Source organism: Rhododendron vialii, chromosome 13a (assembly GCF_030253575.1).
Source record: "Rhododendron vialii isolate Sample 1 chromosome 13a, ASM3025357v1".
NCBI classification, from domain to species: domain Eukaryota; kingdom Viridiplantae; phylum Streptophyta; class Magnoliopsida; order Ericales; family Ericaceae; genus Rhododendron; species Rhododendron vialii.
The window spans coordinates 32,637,415-32,657,780 of record NC_080569.1 but is presented as its reverse complement, the minus strand read 5'-3'; the positions used below and the strand labels follow the sequence as shown (position 1 = coordinate 32,657,780).

The 20,366-nt window shown below is 38.8% G+C and overlaps 2 protein-coding genes across 4 annotated transcripts; one reads left to right on the top strand and one right to left on the bottom strand.

Moving 5' to 3' along the window:
- Positions 1–853: 853 nt before the first annotated feature.
- Positions 854–7,657, top strand: LOC131314599 (polyadenylate-binding protein RBP47B'). The gene is made up of 8 exons (XM_058343363.1): positions 854–1,244; positions 2,126–2,609; positions 4,288–4,361; positions 4,425–4,555; positions 5,676–5,772; positions 6,175–6,336; positions 7,052–7,149; positions 7,250–7,657. Exons 1-8 carry the CDS (start codon positions 1,041–1,043, stop codon positions 7,338–7,340), a joined length of 1,341 nt encoding a protein of 446 aa, XP_058199346.1. The 5' UTR covers positions 854–1,040; the 3' UTR covers positions 7,341–7,657.
- A 1,754-nt stretch (positions 7,658–9,411) lies between these two features.
- On the bottom strand, positions 9,412–15,973 carry LOC131314598 (aldehyde dehydrogenase family 3 member F1-like). Of its 3 annotated transcripts, XR_009196456.1 has the most exons (11): positions 15,360–15,973; positions 14,060–14,128; positions 13,226–13,322; positions 12,755–12,961; positions 12,313–12,437; positions 11,654–11,758; positions 11,363–11,535; positions 11,108–11,198; positions 10,772–10,921; positions 9,586–9,888; positions 9,412–9,539 (listed from the first exon to the last, which is right to left on the bottom strand). XR_009196456.1 is itself a non-coding variant. In XM_058343361.1 (10 exons), exons 1-10 carry the CDS (start codon positions 15,555–15,557, stop codon positions 9,637–9,639), a joined length of 1,467 nt encoding a protein of 488 aa, XP_058199344.1. In that variant the 5' UTR covers positions 15,558–15,973; the 3' UTR covers positions 9,412–9,636. The 3 variants fall into 3 exon arrangements, 2 of the variants coding, with proteins under 2 accessions (XP_058199344.1, XP_058199345.1); XM_058343361.1 differs by having other exon boundaries at positions 9,412–9,888; XM_058343362.1 differs by lacking the exon at positions 12,755–12,961 and having other exon boundaries at positions 9,412–9,888.
- Positions 15,974–20,366: the final 4,393 nt, after the last annotated feature.

The following is a 20,366-nucleotide window of genomic DNA, read 5'->3' as shown; positions in this document are numbered from 1 at the left end:
AAACCAAACAAATGGGAAGACTTGTTTAGTTTTCACTTCTTTTCCGTAATAAGATCCAAACTTAAACTCTTAAGTAAATGATTTACTGTAAGTTTTTTAGAAAAAGAAAAAACATCCATCTGTCCTAATTTGTTTGAAAGCAGAAGAGCAAATGGTAATTTTCCTTTTTCCCCTTCGCATATCCGGAAAAAGGGAAAAAACAAAATCTCCTTTCTCATGAAAATTCTAGTTTCAAGACTATCAAAATTAATTGAACTTACAAGTCGCAACGTCTTCCATGTTGCTCCTCCGTGTGGCATACAAATTCTTCTCGTTCTTAAATTTTGTTATGGTATTTTTATTCGTATTTTTTGAATTAATCGTTCATCTCGATGAATGTTATTTAAAAATTATTACCAAAAGCAAAAGAAAAAGTTCACAAAAGACGAAAAATTACCAAATATTTTTATTTTAAGATGATCTTATATGAACATTTTTAAAATTTAGTCCACATTTTTATACTATTTTGATTTTCCTTGTCAGGATGAATCATCAATTTAAAAAACGAAAAATTAACCAAAAATTAAGGAAAATAAAAAATACCGGAACACAAAAATTTAGGGAGACTCGGGTTACACAAACACTGCACCAAACCCTTTTTCAATTTCCGGAGAAATTTTTGGGTGTGGGGTGGAAATCACGTGGTGATTTTGTAGGCGATCTCAGCTGTCCAAAATATTTTACATAACCCAAATTCTTCCCTCTATCTTCTCAACCGATCACTCTTTCCATTTTTCTTTCTCTCAAGCTTAGACGATTCAAAAATGTTTTGAACGGTTTAAATTGTCGAGGGTATCTCGTATACGTGGCACCGCTCCACACTCAAAAATTTCTCAAAATTTCGTAGTAGCAGTTTTTCCGAGGAGTCGCAAAACTGTTTACACGGAGAGGGGTCCGAGAGAGGGGAGGGGAGTGAAACTGCGGCCAGAATCTCCACAGAGAGAGAGAGAGAGAGAGAGAGAGAGAGAGAGGTATATACACAAATCCGTATCAGCCACCCCATGGAAGCGCAGGCGCAGCATCCGCAACAATGGGTGATGAGCGCACAGGCTCAAACCCACCAGCACCCATCGTCAATGGCAACACCATCGCTACCCTACCACCAACCCACCACTCTGGAAGAAGTCAGAACCCTCTGGATTGGCGATTTACAGTACTGGGTCGACGACGGCTACCTCCACAGCTGTTTCTCCCACACCGGAGAGGTCCCACCCCTTTCCCCCTTATTATCTCCGTTCATTACATAAACTTATTTATGCTTGTCTTTCATTCTTTCAAGGGTCTTTTTTGGCATCTTTTAAGGTTTCAATTTGTTCATTTTTTGATATGGGTATACCGATTTTGGGGGGCAATGTTAGGGTTTGAACCTGTAAGGTAGTCTAGTGGTTTAAGGCTCACCCCTTCCCCTTCTTCCCGTACATTAGATTACTTATTTATGCTTGTCTTTCCTTCTGTAAGTAGGGCTGCTAAACGAACCAAGCTACTGGAGTCTAAGCTCGTGTCTGTTCATAAAAGCTTGTTCAAAGATTAACAAACCAAGCTTGAACATTTTTTTGAAGCTCGTTAAATTTTCAAACCAAGCTTGAACAAGTACGGGGAAAGGGGGTGCGAATTCAATTTCCCCCTGTTCTCTATCTCCCCGACGTGTAGTTCTTATTAAAAAGTTCTGAAAATACCCCGGTATTTGATGGTGAATTTGGACGGAGTTAGCCCTGGGGACCATTTAACTATGCATTTTGAATATTGGGGACTCAGAGACTCAATTTATTTTTTTGGAGATCAAGGTGCTACTTCGCTAATACTTTGGTTGCCAACTGTAAAATTAAACCGTTCAATAATCTAGTGTGGAGTCTGTGGACAGTTACTTGTGGTAGAGTGCTCTCCTCAATGCTACCCTGTTTGTATCAACCTGTCTAAATATCTTCTAAGTTAGGCTTTACAATTTTGAAACATTGTTTGTGGTTATACACTAGGGAGTTGATCTTTATATGTTCACTCCTAACCAAGTTTAAAAGAACAAATGCTGTTGTCCAGTTCATTGAAATGAATTTAGTAGTGAATAAATGGACCAGCATGCTTTATGCAGGTTGTTTCGATAAAGATAATACGTAACAAGATCACCGGCCAGCCAGAGGGTTATGGGTTTGTGGAGTTTGTTTCACATGCAGCGGCTGAAAAGATTTTACAGACATACAACGGAGCACAAATGCCTGGAACTGAGCAAACATTTAGGTTAAATTGGGCTTCTTTTGGGATTGGAGAAAGACGCCCTGATGCTGGGCCAGAGCACTCTATCTTTGTTGGAGATTTAGCACCTGATGTCACGGATTACTTGTTGCAAGAGACCTTTCGAACTCAATACCCATCTGTTAGAGGTGCAAAGGTCGTGACTGATCCCAATACTGGGCGCTCAAAGGGTTACGGTTTTGTTAAATTTGCTGATGAAACAGAAAGAAATCGTGCTATGACTGAAATGAATGGTGTCTATTGCTCAACCAGGCCGATGCGGATAAGTGCAGCAACGCCAAAGAAGACAACTGGGTTTCAACAGCAATATACAGCAACTAGAGGTAATGTTGCACCTTCAGTGGATTGGATTGAAACGTCTTGCAGATTCTTAAGCCATTAAGTTCGGAAATTAGTAGTTTGCATGAAGTTGTGGATATCGTATTTAGCTTTAATCTTCCGCATACTGTTGTCATGATGATTGATCATTTCTCTCTTTATATTGTGTGTGTGTGTGTGTGTGTGTCTGAAGAGTTTAGTGAAGTCCTCTTTTTCATTATGTAGATGACCTGCAACATATCAGGTAAACAGTGGAGATATATAATGGATAATTGAAATACATGCCTTTGATTTGATTTGCTTTTCGAGGGTAAAAGGGTAATAAGTCCATGTCAATTGTTTTGAAGCATCAAAATAGTTTACTAGTGGAACTGTATGTCTTGGATTTGCTCAATGTGAAGATCTTAACCATTCAACCATCCGGGCAATAGGTCAACTAATCAGTTTCCTTTCGAATAGGATAACTTCGAGTTTCTTGTCCCCCTGTCTCTTTTAAACTTCTCACCAGGTTAACAGTTACTATCTTTTGTGAAACATTTTGCCTTATGTTCGGTTATAACTTATAAGGACCAACTCTGCGCCAAGTCAACTGGTGAATCTGTAGTTGGGGTCAGGCGTGGACAAATGTTTAATGTACTTGGAAAAGTCATGAGAGCAGAAGAAATTTGATGAAGCTATAGTAGCAGAAGAAGGTTTGATCAAAAGCTATAAAAAAGCAGAAGAATGCTGATTTTTGATGTACTTTTCAGATGTTCCTTTCTTTTGAGAACTTGGATAAACCAATAACAATGCTCTGTATATGCTCTGCATTGAGGTCGTTAAATGAACCTATATCAGTGACACTGCTGTCACTTTTCATTTCATGAGAAAAAAGTACAAGTCATTGTGAAAAACATCAAAGTTGTGATGAACCAAATGGTAGTGAAGGAAAAATGCAGTTATTTGTGACAAAGGAACAACTTAGATGTTTACATAGAAATTATGGAATAAAGGAACTGGAGAGATAAAAAGTGACAATATCTATTAGAGGTTTGAGCAAATGTTAGATGTTTACCTTAATAGTGCCCGTATTTTGGTAGTATTGTGGGTATAATGTTGTATTCTTGAGCAACTTGATCTGTCAATAGAGAATTGATAACCTTGGAATATTGGCATGACTCTCTCTCCATTTTGCCCTATATAGGGGGTATTTTTCTGATTAGCAAGAGTATTTTGGACTTAATAGTGGATCTCGTTGAGAGAGCCCCATGACAGGATGTTCCAGGGTGTTGAAGAAGTAAAGAAGAAATTCTTGGTTTAAATTGGTTTGTAATTGGGACTTGCGAGACCAAGGTCGATTATGCCTAGCTTGGACCGATTGTTTGATTTTTTGCACAGTTGACATTGTTTTGGTGAATCCTTTTTGTTTCTGCTTTACTAGAGGTGGTTGAATTTGGATTTTTGTTTGGGTAGCACCCCTTGATGCTTATGTATATCCTTATTTACAGATACAAATAACGGAAATGTATGTACACAGACATGGGATTATTTAGAGGCTTATATGATATACCTCCTTGCATAAAGCAAGGGCCGTACTTCCACATGCGTAATTCTTGCACCTGTTTTTTTTTTTCGGTACTCTTTTTTTTTTAATCTAGATGACCGTACAGTGTACACTACTAACCTTCAAATATTTTTTGGTAGCTTTGTATCCACCTCCAGCATATGTTCCAGCAGTACAGACAATTCCAGTGGATAATGATATCAATAACACTACAGTAAGTCCAACTCTTTGAGTTTTTATGTTCTTTTTCCTTGTCTAATATGTTTTTTTTTGGTAGGTTTTCATTGGAAACCTGGACCCTAATGTCACAGAAGAGGAACTGAAGCAAATATTTGTGCACTTTGGGGAAATTGTATATGTCAAGATCCCGACAACAAAAGGATGTGGTTTTGTGCAATATACTGCCAGGTTTGTCAGCCTAGTGAATGCTACTTGAATTATCAAAAGAATTTATAACGGGGTAGTCTTATGATCTCTCCATTCAAAGCATCTCTCTCTCTCTCTCTCTCTCTCTCTCTCTCTCTCTCTCTCTCTCTCTCTCTCTCTCCCTGAATAAGGGCGGGTTAGCAATTTTTTGTGGAATTAATCTAATCTAGACAATTTCAAGAGGATATTTCATGGTGTATGATGTTTGTAGATGACATTGTCCTCGTAGATGAAACCGCTAGAGGTGTTTATACGAAACTAGAAATTTGGAGGGAAGCATTAGAGTCAAAGGGTTTTCGGATAAGTAGGAGTAAAACTGAGTATATGGTGTGCAAGTTTAGTGGTACTAGTAGTGCGCATGAAGAACGAGTGATGATCCAAGACCAGGAGATACCAAAAAGTGATTATTTTAGGTATTTAGGCTCAATTATTAGTAGAGATGGAGAGATTGCTGATGATGTGATCCATATGATCCAAGTGGGGTGGCTCAAGTGGAGAAGCGCTACTGGTGTACTATATGACAAGAGGGTACCCACAAAGTTGGAGGGAAAATTCTATGGAACTACCATAAGACCAGCGATGCTTTATGAGACAGAATGTTGGCCTATTAAGAAACAACATGTGAGCAAGATGAGTGTAGCGGAAATGAGAATGTTGAGGTAGATGTGTGGTAAGACTAGACGAGACAATATTAGAAATGAAACAGTTCGTGTGAGATGGTAGATGTAGTACCTATAGAGGAGAAGTTGATGGAAAATAGGCTGAGGCGGTTTGGGCATAGCTACCGTAGACCAGAAGATACAGTAATTAAGAGAGCGGATAGGATAGCTCTAGGTAGCAATGTTACGGGGAGGGGTAGACCTAAATTGACATTAGATACTGTAGTGCGCAAAGATATGGGTATAATGGGTTTGTGTGAACTAGTAGCCCTTGACAGAGCTCAATGGAGGAAACTGATTCATGTAGCCAACCCCAAGTGATTGGGAGGTAAGGCTCGGTTTGGTTTGTCTGCCGTTATGTCTTTGCTTCATTGGCAATCTTTGTTTAATCCCTTGTTCCTCCCTTTTCTTATTGTCATTGACTTCATATTTTCTTTTTGCAGGGCATCTGCGGAAGACGCAATTCAAAGGATGCAGGGTGTAGTGGTTGGCCAACAAGTAGTCCACCTTTCTTGGGGGAGGAACCCTGCAGCAAAACAGGTGAATTGTCTTCTTAGAGTTTTCTTTAAGGAATATTTCTCTCTAGGACTGTGTTTACGACGGATTCAGTTGCCTGTTTTCTGTATTGTCTGAAATTCGATGCTCTATGTCAAAGCCCTCAATTTGTGGGGGGTCAAAGGCATAAAGCACGTCAAAATCATGGGTTTAATCTGGAATTGTGTCAACGTTGGTAGATGAACAATAGTCCTAGGACAAAGGTCAAGTGACTTTCAAAAACACAACAGAGTTGCATCCTTGTGTAGCTTAAGAAGTGTGATTTAGAAGAAAGCCTTTGGTCAGCCTTTCCAAGTTGTCACATTTTTGCCAATTGTTATTTCTCTATTAAAGAATAATTACTTTATGATAGTCGACTTCCTAACGTATTCTGATTTTATGTCCTAGGACGTACCTAGTATATGGGGTCAGCAAGCAGATCCAAGTCAATATAGCAGCACCTATTATGGTTATGGACAAGGTTATGATGCCTATGCTTATGGGGCTGCTCACGATCCTTCATTATATGCATATGGTGCATACTCCGGTTACACGCAGTACCCTCAACAGGTACTATACTTCTAACGTTGCTTTTGACAATTTTCTGGATATGCTGTAGATATTCCAGAACCTTGAAAACATACGGACCACTGCTTCTGCAAGTATTATTTGTATGAAGGTTGATTATTGTGCGCCCTTGGTTTCTATTAAATACTCAGCAACAACACTAACAATTTTAATATCCATGTAATTCCCAATCAATGGGGCTATGGGCAGGGAAGGACTGGAAACTGACCTAACCCATGGTAATATATGCACAAAGTGGCTGCTCTCAAAAAGTTTTACCACCGAAATAGCAGCCTCTCTATACTTCCAAAAATCAAGGAACTCAAGGGACGTTATGACATGCACCATGTCCCCCAAATAAAAGCTGGAAGGCATCAGAAAGGGCAAGCATAGAGACCTGCTTAAACTTATGGATCGTGCTCATTACCTTGCTTCATTCATTTAAAATTTAGAGCATCAGTAATGCAAAAAAAGATGTTCAGCTTTGGTAGGAAGAGCAAGTGGCAAGGAAGATGCACCTCACTCTTCTCTTTATATCCTTTTCTTCTTCTGTTTTTTGGAAATACCTAATCTTCGTTTTCGTCATAAATCAAAATAATCGTGACTGGTAGACACTGGTTCTGAATTTTGATTTTGTTGGTCATATGTAAGACAACGATGAGTGTTGTTCCCAAAAGGGAATCATGGCCTCACTGAATATCTTTATGTTTGAATCCAGGTTGAAGGTTCTCAAGAAATGGCATCCATGGCAGGCACTGTCCCAGCTATGGAACAAAGGGAGGAATACGATCCTTTGGCTACACCAGATATTGACAAGTAAAACTTCACTCTTTGAATACATACATATTTAACATATTTAAATAAATTATTACTATGTTCTTTGCTATTACAGAGAATAACAGATCCTGAACTGTAGGTTGAATGCTGCTTACCTTGCTGTCCACGGAAGTGCCATTTTGGGACGGCCCTTGTGGCAGAGAACGTCATCATTCACACAGCAAGCATAGTCTTCTTATGGCACCAACTACTTATATGTCAGGGTCTATTTGTTTTCTGCGCTCCTTATGTAATCAAAGCACAACCGAGCAAGAAAAATGCTGATTCCACCACCAAATCCTGGTACGCCTGCCTCAATGTTTGCCGGCAGGGTTTCTTCTTTAGTGTTGAGCTGGAAACATAGGAAAGCAAATCCATTTTGCAGCATAGATTTTTAGTTATTCTAGTTTGTCGTGTCTTAAGTTGTATAAACAAAAGGATGACATATGATTATATGGACCACCCTCAACTCAAGGCTTTTATGCGGTACGTTGGATTTCAAATGTTACTGTTGCTCCTCCCTTGCTCTTGGTTGGCATCTTGAGGCCATGTTCTGCCAAGGTTTTTATATTTTAAGTATTTATTTTCTGTTTTACGAGAGACATTTTCTTACAATACATCACATTTAATTCAAAGAATAAGTATTTGTCTCCCTATGCATACGTTCTCACAATGTGGGTGGGCCCAACACAGCATGGCAAAATTGTTGAATATATATGGCATATTCATTACATTATATTTTCTTTATAACTAGATGTATGGGCTAGTTTTTGCGCACCTCAAGGCCCTAAAATTAATGACCGGACAAAATCCTGCAATGGCCCAAGTTTTGGAATGTTCTTGCTTCTATTTCTTGATTAATAAAGGTTTTTTTTTTGGCTGTTAAAAAGAAAAGGAACTGAGTCAAAATTGCACTTCGCAATATTGCCAAAATTCCCATGAGCTACGTGAATGTTGAGGGCAATCAACATAGGTGAAGAAATGGAAACAAGAAGGAATGGGGATGACGTGAATCCTTATTTTAAACACGGTATTCAAAACTGATTGAGATATTTTCAGAACTTTTTTTCTGGTTGTTCATAGTGTCGATGCTAACATATACGCATCTGGACTAATCCTTAAAGAGACGAATCACACCGTCTATTTACCGAGGTCCCGATTAAACCTGGGGCAGCCACTCGTTAAGTATTGTTTCTGCTGTCCAAAATATCTTCCACGGTTCATGATCCTGCATGTCTTGCTTATACTTTATGATTGAATAAAGTTTACGGAATAATAGTTATCGACATACCTACTTGTAAGTATTCCGTTCCAACCGTAAATCGAAATTCACTCTCATAATGTAATTGACGCTATCTATGCTACTTCAGATACTGGTATTCAATCTTGTACAATTTACTTGACGGTATGGATCTGTTCCTCTTTTCTAGTGTTAGTTGATCTTTACTTCAAGCTGTGCACCATCTAAAGAGGCACAGCGCCTGATAGCACAAGTAACAAGCTGATAAAAGGAGCCAACTTCAGAAACTACCGAGCTTCTTTGAGAAAAAGATTATCCAGTTATATTTATATGAAAACAATGTACGACAAAAACAACAAAGCAGTAACAAATAAACAACAAAACAAAACAAAAAACATAGAAAAGCCGCGTGAAGAGAAGTAAACGCCAGAGTTGTAACCATTAATTACACTCATGAAAGTGGATAGAGTGACCCAGATGTGCAACCAACTGAAGCTCGTTCCCTACACAGACTGAAGAATCATCCCTGGATCCGCTGCAAACGCCGCCACCATCGCCGTTGAGCCTCTCAAATATGCATCGACAAGGCTGATCGAGTTCAAGAGCCAAAATCCAAATCCGGTTCCTCATGATCTCGGCCCCTGAGTCATAAAATGATGGGATATTGGGAGATCTTCTTTCTCCAAGGAGTGAGTGTCAACCATCTCAAAACCATGAGAGTACGAGAGGTGAGGAGAGGAGAGGAAAGGATAGAGAGGAGAGCGAGAGTCCAGAATAAAGGGGGACTGCGTGGGGAGGAATAAGGAAGAGATCAGTAGAAAAGGGGGGGGGGGGGGGGGGGGGGGGGGGGAAAAAGGGGGGGGAAAGAAGGGGAAGGCGGGCGGTGGCGTTGGGAGATGGAGACCGTCCCCCAACCTTTCTCTCTCTCCCCCTCCCACGTTCGTTTGAAACTACTAAGTTTTTGAGCATCATAATGAGAATTATACCAAGCTGAACAACCATGTAAAGAAAAAACGACCATGTAAAGAGATACAAGTCCACTTGATAGCACAAGTCCCAACATTTGATGCAAGGAGCTGCATTTTACACATCAATAGGTTTTCAGCATTCGGAAGACGTTTCTAAGCGCAACGCAATGGGAATTTACACATAGTTGAACACCGCCTATATATATAGGTACAAAACCAGAAAGTACAAGCTGATCATACAAAGAGATTCCTTTGGATATTGATGGGTTGTTGAACGTATTATGACTTCTTTGCCTTCTTCTTTATGCCCAATGTGATGAGAACTAAATCAAGATAATCGTAACGGTAAATGGATCTAAAGAGCTCCAATTTGTGATCGTTCCATGGAGGCAATCTAAACCAAACGTCTGTGAGAAAATTCCTTTTCATCACTGCCTTCTCATGCGTGAACGTGTCGAAAGAGAATTTTCCATGGTACCTTCCAAAACCACTTTCGCCTACTCCTCCAAATGGAATGCTATCAGCTACATACTGCACATAAAGCGAAAATATAAGACATTTAAAGCACGGAAAAACGTCACACAAAAGGGGAAAACTATGGACAGTTGGACTATATACATAAGCTAATATATGGCGACTAAAGCATTGTTGCCTAGCAAATATATGCATCATTGTTGCCATGTCGGTCGCTTGCAGACACTGACTTCCTTTTCATGATCCTCTGCTTTTTTTCTTTTTCATTTTTTGGCATTTTTTTTTATACTGATTCTTCTAACAGTAAAAGTCTTCCTTTTCTATATATGATAAAAAAAAAAAGTGGGCAAATGTTGCCTAGGCATTTTAAACTAAGATTTCCCTCGCGCATATAAACTTGCAAGGTGTTACGATAAATAAAACACATAACAAGTAGAAATTCATTGTATTGATCATTTAATCCTTTGTCTATTTCTTTCTAGTTCACAAAACGTTGGTTAATAGCTGAGCGAAAAAAAATAACATTGGTTAATCAATTTTTGGATCACAGAGTGCAAATTGAATCATTTCAGTGGAGATGGCGAATGGAAGAAACCAAGAAAAGCGTAGCAGTGGGTGAAAACTGCAGGTAGGATTTTTTTGATAGGACAGTTGGAGAGATGTTGGCAAATTGAATCAGTTTTCCAGAAAAAATTTGGTATAACAAACACTACGTCACACTTCCCTTCTGAGTTTTCTACTTATTTATAGCATACGTAATACATTAACTACTTCTAGTTCGTACCTTATCCTTACTTCTTATAACACGAAAAACTGTTAGAATGTTGAAAGGTCACAGAGACTTGGGCTATAATGTTGGCTCGTAATCAAGAACGTTTTGGAAACATAACTGAACGCCAATGCCTTCTTTTGGTACCCACATTCTGAAAACTTGACGCACCTGAATAATCGTGTCGTTGAATATCAAGCTTCCCGACGATGTCTCTGATATCAGCCTCCCCTTGAGCTTCTCATTTTTGGTGAAGGCATAAATAGTTAGTGGCCTGGGCCTTGACTTGATAAATTCGATAGAATCTTCAATTTTCTCTAACTGCGTGCCAAAATCAAGAAAAATCTTTCGTAAGCATTGTTCATTAACCTCGAAATACAAAGCAAAATATCTTTTGGTTACTAGTATGTTTCTTGAGCTATAGTTTTTTTTTTTTTTTGAATTTCTCCACATACACATGTGTATAGCTATGTGCATTTGTTAAAGGAATACGTAAATATTGCTTACAGTAATTATTGGAAGCAATGGGCCAAAAATTTCTTCGTTCATGATTGCAGCCTTGAGCGGGGGATCAACCAAGATTGTTGGCTCAATGAACCTACATTGAGGCACATGATATGTGCAAAAATAAATCATACAGAAATAAATCAAATTACAAAAAACTTCACCATTTTTCAATAAAACACGCTTCATTTGAACAAGGGGTCAAGGAAAATAACTATTCCGGCGACAATTTAAACTGCATAAAATTTTAATACTTACAGGTGATCTTCATCTATTGAGCCACCATACACAATGGAAGCTTTTACCAGAGGCTCATCTAAAAGATTTTTCAATCTCATCAAGTGATTTTTGTTGATTATCCTTGCAATACTGTTGGTCTCTTTGGGGTCTTCTCCAAACACTTTCTTGATGAACACCTCCATTTGTTGAACCTGAAAAGTTTGAGATCAAAATGTAGAATCAGCTTCAAAATATTGATGTTCTGTATAGGACAAGGAAAATCTGCAACTCTTGAAACAAGTGCATGCCATAGTGTGGTATTATTCGTACCAAAGTGGACTTGAATTTCTCCTCTACAAGGATATAATCGATTCCTATGCACACCTGACCAGCACAGATCCCGAATTTACCAGCGAGAATCCGTCTTATTGTCATCTAGGAACAGAAAAAAAAGTTAGATCATGACATGATTTTGATCATTTCCTACTTTATACTCATCAGAAACAAGGCCAAGTGCTTGCACAAATTTAACAGTCGTTGCATGACATTCCAAGGCCGTGTCTGGATCGAGGCATTCAAGGTGGCCGGATGGATAGGGAACGGAAAAGGTAAACCAAAAAGATCAGAATATTACAAAATGGAGAAGCTACTTCCTTGGTTGCTGTTTTCAAAACCGATTTTGCACAACACATATCAGAAACCACTTAAAAAAACAAAATACTCTCATTGTTTCAATATCTTAGCTCTTATCCCTTTTCGAGAATTTGGCAGCGTCTTTTTAATATTTCTGAAAATGGCTGCGCAGAAAACAAATTTTGGAAACTGTCAAGCAACCAAGTTTCTGAAAAAGTATTCTACAAACAGAATTCTGAAAACAGCAACTAAACATGACAGTTTGTTAGGCCTTTTCTGTTATTTCTTTCTTTGTCTTGGTATTTCCTCTATATATCCGTTATCCAAACAAATGTAAAAAATACTTGTGAAATTACCTCTATATCCCAAGAACTTGAGAGTTCATCAACAACTGCAGGGCACTTCCCCCCTAACTCCAATGTGACAGGTGTCAAATGCTTAGCAGCTGCAGTCATAACAATTTTACCCACTCTTGCGCTGCCTATGTGTATCTCATTTCAAAGTTCAAACAAAAAAGTAATCAAGTCAAAAAAGACAAAAAGAAAAGAAAAGAAGAAAAAGTGCTACCGTGCCTATTGCCTACCAAGTACACAAGGCTCCCGCTATTGCTAGATTTGGGAAAGGGTTCGATGTACGCAGCCTTACCCTGAAAGCAGAAAGACTTTTTCGCGACTCGAACCCATGACCACTCGGTAGTATTGGGGCAACTTTACCCCTGGGCTTGGGACCGCCCTTCCAAGCATAAGCACAGAAAGAAAATTTTTGAAGTAAAAAAGTTCTGGGGCAAAACAAAAAGACCTGTAAATAAAATCTTGTCCCATTTCTGTTGCAAGAGTTGGTCACCAACAGAGGGGCCACCTTGGATGACCTGCACAGCTTTGTTGTCTAAGTAAGAGTGGACAGTGTTGGCCAGAACTGAAGCAGATGCTGGAGCTAGCTCTGATGGTTTTATAACCACTACGTTTCCAGCAGCTATCGCTCCGATCAACGGTTCCAATGACAACCCTACGTACATGTACCACGGAAAAAAAAACTTATCACTCATCTCTGCCCAATAAACCTTGCCCAATTCTTTTTCTTGCTCCACATTTTCTTTTCCAATCAATTCCTTTTCTGTTCTTGATCCTCAAACCCTCCACAAATCCAAGATCCAAATACAGCCCCAAAAGTGATATGTACAAGCGTAATATCTTGAACAGTGTGGTGGGAAAAAAATTAGTTCAATCATTTAGAGGGAGAGGGAGCTAGAGATTGGAATTATTGTCTTACCAAAAGGGAAATTCCAAGATGAGATAATGAGGACAAGACCAAGGGGCTCAGGAACCAGTTCTGCTGTGGCAGGGAATGCAACTATAGGCAACTTAGCCTGTCAATCAATAACAAACATGTGGTTCATAAATCAAAAAAGAATTAACAGAAAAAATGATCCAAAAGTATTCAGTGCTATGGTTTTTCAATGTTTGCATTATTTTTTTTTATTGTTTCTGTTTCCTTTGATTCCTTTTAAGAAAATACAAATCTTACTGCTTTATGTAAGGTTTTTATGTTAGGTTTAATCATTGGCCAAAAAAGCAGTTTCATAGTCTTGATAATATGTACAACTGCTTCGTGAGAACCAAATGCAGTGAGTGACTTCCCCTTTTTTCTTAGGATATTAGGTTACAACTTAAAAGTAAGCTAAAGAAATCCAAAGCCAAGGGGTTTGGCCGAGTGGGATGAGACAGCAACCCTTAGGCTTGCCGTAAGGGATCGCAAGGTTGAACTCCAGGGCCAAACATTCCTAACCTTGGAGCCACTAAAGTTTTACCCAGTCGTTAACTTACGGGCCTTGGGTATTAGTAGGTGTGCGCGTAAACTAGCTCAAACACCCTGTTGGCTGGTTATCAACAAATCTACAGAATTCCAACTTGAAGTGGAGGGAAATTATCCAACTGGAAATCCAGAATCTCATGTTAATTCTGGTATGGAAGTTTAGTACTCCATCTAGGAATCCTGAGGGATGGTTCACTGATGTTTACAAGGATCAGTGTCTCAACAAATGTATATATTAAGGGGGACAATTTGGGGGAAAAGAATAAAAAAGATTTAAAAAGCAACATTTACCTTTTTGCTTGACATCCATTGGTTTAAGCCTCCCAATGCGTAATTTACAGATTTTACCACTGTCCCAATCTGCAGAGACCCACATTCATAAACTGAGAAAGCTACCAGTAGTTGCTTTTGAGCTTTAAACTGTAGCAAATGAAGTGTTTTTGAAAACCTCAAAAAGCATGCGCAATTTAGTCCTATTAATGGGACTGGATTAGTCTTCCTCCCCTCCAGTCCGGTCCACTTTGAGCCATTTGTTGGCCTTTTTTGGACCGCAGTGACTTGAATCGTCCACTTTTTAGAGCTCGCCGAGAACATCAATCATGCCAAAAATCATATTGATCGGATAACGTTTGATATGATTTCAAAATGCATTAAGCTTGTAAAAAAAAAAATGACGTGCAACACTAGATTGCAATCCATTTGATACAATTAGTTGAAGCTTAATGCCTTTCGAAATCATATCAAACGGGATCCGATTGATGTAAACGACTTGGCTATGTTCCCGACGGAATCTATAAAGGGAACAATTCTGATCATTGTTGTGGGCCCGAAAAAGGCTCATAGATGGCCCGAACTGGAGGGGAGGAGACTGGACGGTATCTCAGTCACTCATAGTATAGACTATAGAGGAAGTCTTGTAAATTAAATCCCCATTCTTGCCACCAATGAGGAGGAAGTCCACCTGCTACGTTCAAATTGGGGTACTAAATCACAGGTAGAGGAAGCTCGATGAAAACATCAATGAACTTTTTTTTAGTGTTTTCAAAACATTTTGGTATAAAGCTAAAGAAAGTTAAAAAAATACTAATCAAAAAAGACAAGCAACCAGGAGAATTTTGGCCCAACGGCATCACGGGTGCCTAGGAGCAAAGAGGTCAGGTCGGGATCGAAGGTGCTAATCTAACTATTGTCACAATACTAAGTTTCGCCCAGGAAAAAAAAAGACAAACAAAACACAATGAACTTAATTTAGGGCAAACAATCTCTTTCACATAAACCCTGCAACTGAAAGCCCTGCCTTCTTTCATGCAGAAAAGCTTATTTATGCAAACCAAAAACCAAAAACAAAAATCACACTCATGCTAAAAGAAACAACCAACCTATCTCTTCATTGTTCATATTCGAATTCCACATAAGCCAAACATTTTGAACCTCAGGGGTCAATCGAGGGTTTACCCGATAGTTAACTTTAAGGCCCGAAATTAGTCGAAACGTGCAAGTTGACCAAGATCTCCAGTTATGAAAACAAAAACTAACATCTATGATTTCTTATACATGCTATTTTACCGGTATAAATACTCGTATAGAATACCTCATCCCTGTAGGACTCAACAGGGTGTTTGCCAATATCCTGTTTGAGAGCCTCCAGTATCTCACCTTCTCTCTCCCTGAGGAGAGAGAGTAAAGCTTGCAGCTGTGACCTCCTCCAAGTTACTTCCTTCGTCTTGCCGGACCTAAAAGTCTCCCTCAGTTCCTCCAATTCTCCCTCTAGTCCACTCACAGCCTCCATTTTTCTTCTCCTTCTTTCTTAAAACCCAACGTCTTGGGCCTATTTATGCTACATAGAATTTTGCTTTAATGTTCAACTACCTCTTTTTCTTGCCACATGCAGTTGAGGTTCATAAATATTGGATGGTGCTCATCAGTCATCACCAATTAAGCATGAGAGCATTCACATCTCACTCTGTACTCTCATTTGAAAATTAAATGCCTTGTTAATTTTCCTTTTCAAAAAGAATTTTTCAAAAAATTCTCCTAAATTTCTTGTACTTTCAACATTTCTCTCTCTGCTTATTACTCCTACTATTTTTCAAATTTTTTTTCAAACACCAAACCAAAGAACCCAAAAATAACGAGGAAAGACGTGAAAATAGGACTTCTCATCAGCTTCGTTGGGAAATCCAGGAAATTAACGTTGGCAACAGTTGCTTGCTTCTTCAAGCGAGGCACTGTTCACTCCATTAGCAGTGCTTTAATGTTTTTGGCTCAGATTGAATTGTCTTCATCTCATATTTTGCTTCACGTCCCAATCCAAACAACAAAAAGTCTAGATGATTTCTACGACACATTTCTACTGCACGCTTATGGGGCCAACTTCGGATTTCACAAAAATACAAAAAAAATACTCATAAATTTTAAAATGAATTTTTATAAGGTCCTTTAAAAAATCAACTCTAACGGATATTAAGTATTTTTTTTTTAAATTCATTGGATGAAACTGTTCAACTGCTCATTTTCGCTCCTACAAATACAGAAAAATATTTACCGATATCCATTGAAACTGATTTTTTACAGGGTCCTATAAAAAATTATTTTAAAATTTATGGATAATATTTTGTATTTTTTGGAATCCGAAGTGGGCCCTACATGTGTGCGGTAAAAACGCGCGGTAAGAGTAACACTGCTAACCCAAACAAACGGCAAAGAAAATAATAATAAATAGTGTACAAATAGGCAAAGGAAATATTATTTTTATAGGACCTAGTTAGAATAGAGAGTCTGATGCAGTAAAAATTTTAAAAGTTGATAGCTAAAGTAATAAAGTGGTCTTTTAAAGTGTAATTGGTTCAAAATGTAAAAATTTTAAAGTGTAATTGGTTCAAAATGTAAAAAGGCTGCTGCGGATGCTCTTAGTATATACTCCCTCCGTCCCAGGGTTGTTAATACCGTTCCGTACCGGCCGGTACGTTCTGTTTCAGCACATATCCGGTACTCTTTACCTCCATTTCCGTCTCGTCCAACTTTTCGGCTAATCTCGGACGATTCCGATGTACCGGGCAAATCTCGGGCGAGAAGCTGTTACTGGGATTTTTGTCCGAGATTTTGCAGATCACGACCGAAAGCTGTTACAAGGGCATCTCTGCCAAATCGCAATAGAGAGAGAGAGAGAGAGAGAGAGAGAGAGAGAAGCTTGTCGAGTTGTGACCGATCGCAACTCTCGTAGAGCGGATACCTGTGTATGCACTTCGCCATGACTGGGTCTGATTGACTAGTTGAGGAGAGAGAGAAAGAGAAGCAGAGGCGGGAAGGATCTGGACCTGCTGGTAGAAAATTTTATAAAGGACTTGAAGCCCTAAAATGACAGAAAGACGAAATTACCCTTGGTTATTACTAGTATTACAAGTTACAACTTACACATGGGGCTAGTACCTATTGAAAAAGGTATAGTTTTTTTTTTTTAAATAAAATTTGAACTCTCATGATTTGATATTTATGAGAGAGAGAAGCTTGTCGAGTTGTGACCGATCGCGACTCTCGTAGAGCAGATACTTGTGTATGCACTTCAACATGACTGGGTCTGATTGACTAGCTGAGGAGAGAGAGAAAGAGAAGCAGAGGCGGGAAGGATCTGGACCTGCTGGTAGAAAATTTTATAAAGGACTTGAAGCCCTAAAATGACAGAAAGACGAAATTACCCTTGGTTATTACTAGTATTACAAGTTACAACTTACACGTGGGGCTAGTACCTATTGAAAAAGGTATAGTTTTTTTTTTTAAAATAAAATTTGAACTCTCATGATTTGATATTTATGGGAACTTATATTAATGAGAGTGTAATTTGTGTTGTTTAATAAAAGTTTATGTTGTAATAAATTAATAACATGCAAAAAATAACCGATTTATAACTATATAATGTTAATAGTGCTAAATTCGAAACGGTACCCGGTATCTGACCGGTACCGGTACGTACTGTACCAGTAGAAAAAATTGGTACCCTAACCGGTATGGTATTCAGAACCTTGCTCCGTCCCCATTCTTTAATCCCTTTTGGAAGTTCATGTCACTTTTTAATTGATTATATCTTGCAATCTATAATTTTTAAGCGATTTTGAAAACATGTTTAAAAGAGTTTATTGAGATCTATTAAATAAGATCCATATTGCATATAAATAGTATTATCAATTAAAAGTTATAATTAATTTTTTATCCAGTTCGGATAAGACGAGAGACAAAAGAATGAAGACGGAGTGAGTAGTATCCACGAATTTTAAAAGGCCTACTACTACTGCTAGCACTCTCTATTTAATGAGTATTTTATTCTTTTGTCCTGGGGCATCCAGTCCGTAGCGGTATTTCAACACTCTTCTCCACCACCATGGAGGTCCACACATTCAGTCCGTGACTTAATATGGGTTCGTGGGTGGAGAGGGGTTGGGGCGACTCCGTGGCGGTACCCATGAACCGTAGTCACATAATCCTCCAAAATTGCATTCGCTCTTGCTCTCAATTTTCGCACTCACGAACCTTAGTTGTTTGAGAGGTTTTCGGAAGACGATTTCACGCTCACACTCCCACACCCGTTAGGTGACTTGACCCAAGAACCTTAGTCACATAATGCTTCAAAATAACATTTGCTCCCGCTCTTGATCTTCGCTCTCCCCTAAGGCTCTCAATTCTCGTACTCACGAATCTTAATTGCTTGGAAGGTTTTCGAAAGACGATTTCATGCTCGTGCTTCCGCATCTGCCCATGTGTTAGGTGACTTGGCCCTGGACGACCTAACAGTTGTAGCAGTTGAAGAATTGTGTACCGTGTTGTAGTAAGTTGTAACCACCTTATTCAATGAGAATTTAAAACCCAACCCATTTGGATGTTCCCCACTGGCCATGAACTCATGAATGCTGTGACCAACCACCCCTGGGAATGGGATGTCTAAAATAACGACTTCCTTCCATAGTTCCACGGGAAAGTCTACAATACACATCCCTTAAAAGGGTGTACCATATTCACCTATTTTATGGTTCATTCATAAAATTTTAGTGTGTTTCGTAACTTTTATTCTATAATTCATAACCTTTTGGTAGTACGATTGTAATATTTTCATGATGATTCATAACATTTTGGTGTATATCGTAACCTTTACGATTCGTAATTTTTTAGCAATATGATTCGTAACATTTTCTCTACAATTCATAACATTTTGGAGGGTGCACATGATACATACTCAAATAAGGAGTGTGTATTGTAGTTTTTCCCTAGTTCCATATATAGAAGCTATATAGAGGGAAGCAGGAAATTAATCTCTTTTTTGTCCTTCATTTGTACACCACAATGATGGGCATCTCATGTAAATATTGCAAAAGTTCAATCTAATTGTCCAATTCATTCAAAGTTTTGGCCTTATATCCCAACACCACGCTATTTTCTAATTGTAATTACCCTTTCATAACCAAAATTTGAGATTAGAAAACCAATTTATACTACCTGTTCTTTTTTGTTTTTTATAATCGGATGTCCGGACTAACTTACACGTACCTCGATTATTTATACTATTCTTCTTACACACCCATATGTCAAAAACTGAACATTTTACAAAAAAGAACTTTAGGAGCTCTACAAGTCCACTAACAGTAACACTATGAGAAACTATTGAGTAGTTTTGAGGTACTGCCACGCACGTGGTGTCCCAATATTCATTTTTACAGCACATTTCTGTGGGACGCGATGCCAGGCGTATGCATCGGCAACGCCTGCTAAACAAGAATCCTACTAAAACATGGAAGCTAGGGGGCTGCTGTCCCCGAATTCGGGCACACTCCAGTCTTGCTCTGATGATCGGAAACGTTCACTTCGTAGAGCTCGTCGAGTAGAATAACTTTGCAAAAAATCAGCTTAATTGGATATCATTAAGTGCCTGATCGGAACCCATATAACTCTTGGTCCATGGGTTACATTGGATAAGTAACCCATGGACCGAGAGTTATATGGGTTCCGATCAGGCACTTAATGATATCCAATTAAGCTGATTTTTTGCATGGTTATTCTACTCAACGAGCTCTACGAAATGAACGTTTCCGATTATCGGAGCGAGACCGGAGTGTGCCCGAATTTGGGGACAGCAGCCCCCCAGCGTCCCTAAAACATGCATCTTGTTTACTTTTGCCCCTACCACGTTGCTTCTGATAACGCCAAAATGTATCGGAAAACAACTGGTCATGTGGTCCTTCCCTTTCTTGATGGGCGCGGCCCAGACAACTTTGGACCCTAAATACTATGTACACTACATGTTCCACAACACCATCCTAGTGTTTAATATCTCCGAGATGCTGACGTGGCAAACTATGGAGGGAGGTGCTGCTCCGCGTGCCATGCATGGTAAATTGCTGATTTGCTACCGCTCTGGTCTCGTCTCAATGATCAAAATTGTTCACTTTGTAGAGCTCGTCGAGTAGAATTTCTTTACCAAAAATAAGCTCGATTGGATATCATTAAGTGTCTCATCCGAACATTATTATCTTGAAACGAATGGATCTGAAACACTAGATAAAATCTACTATTTTTTGGTACACTTAATAATTCAAGATAATAATATTCAGAT

What these genes read in the sequence shown, in the direction of transcription:
- LOC131314599 (XM_058343363.1), top strand. Translation starts at nt 1,041, where the DNA reads ATGGAAGCGCAGGCGCAGCATCCGCAACAATGGGTGATGAGCGCACAG. An exon ending in TTTGTGCAATATACTGCCAG is followed by an intron (nt 4,556 to 5,675) that starts GTTTGTCAGCCT and finishes TTCTTTTTGCAG; the next exon opens with GGCATCTGCGGAAGACGCAA. An exon ending in GGAACCCTGCAGCAAAACAG is followed by an intron (nt 5,773 to 6,174) that starts GTGAATTGTCTT and finishes TTTATGTCCTAG; the next exon opens with GACGTACCTAGTATATGGGG.
- LOC131314598 (XM_058343361.1), bottom strand. Translation starts at nt 15,557, where the DNA reads ATGGAGGCTGTGAGTGGACTAGAGGGAGAATTGGAGGAACTGAGGGAG. An exon ending in TCAATAGATGAAGATCACCT is followed by an intron (nt 11,199 to 11,362) that starts GTAAGTATTAAA and finishes GCCTCAATGTAG; the next exon opens with GTTCATTGAGCCAACAATCT. An exon ending in CATTGCTTCCAATAATTACT is followed by an intron (nt 10,922 to 11,107) that starts GTAAGCAATATT and finishes TTTGGCACGCAG; the next exon opens with TTAGAGAAAATTGAAGATTC.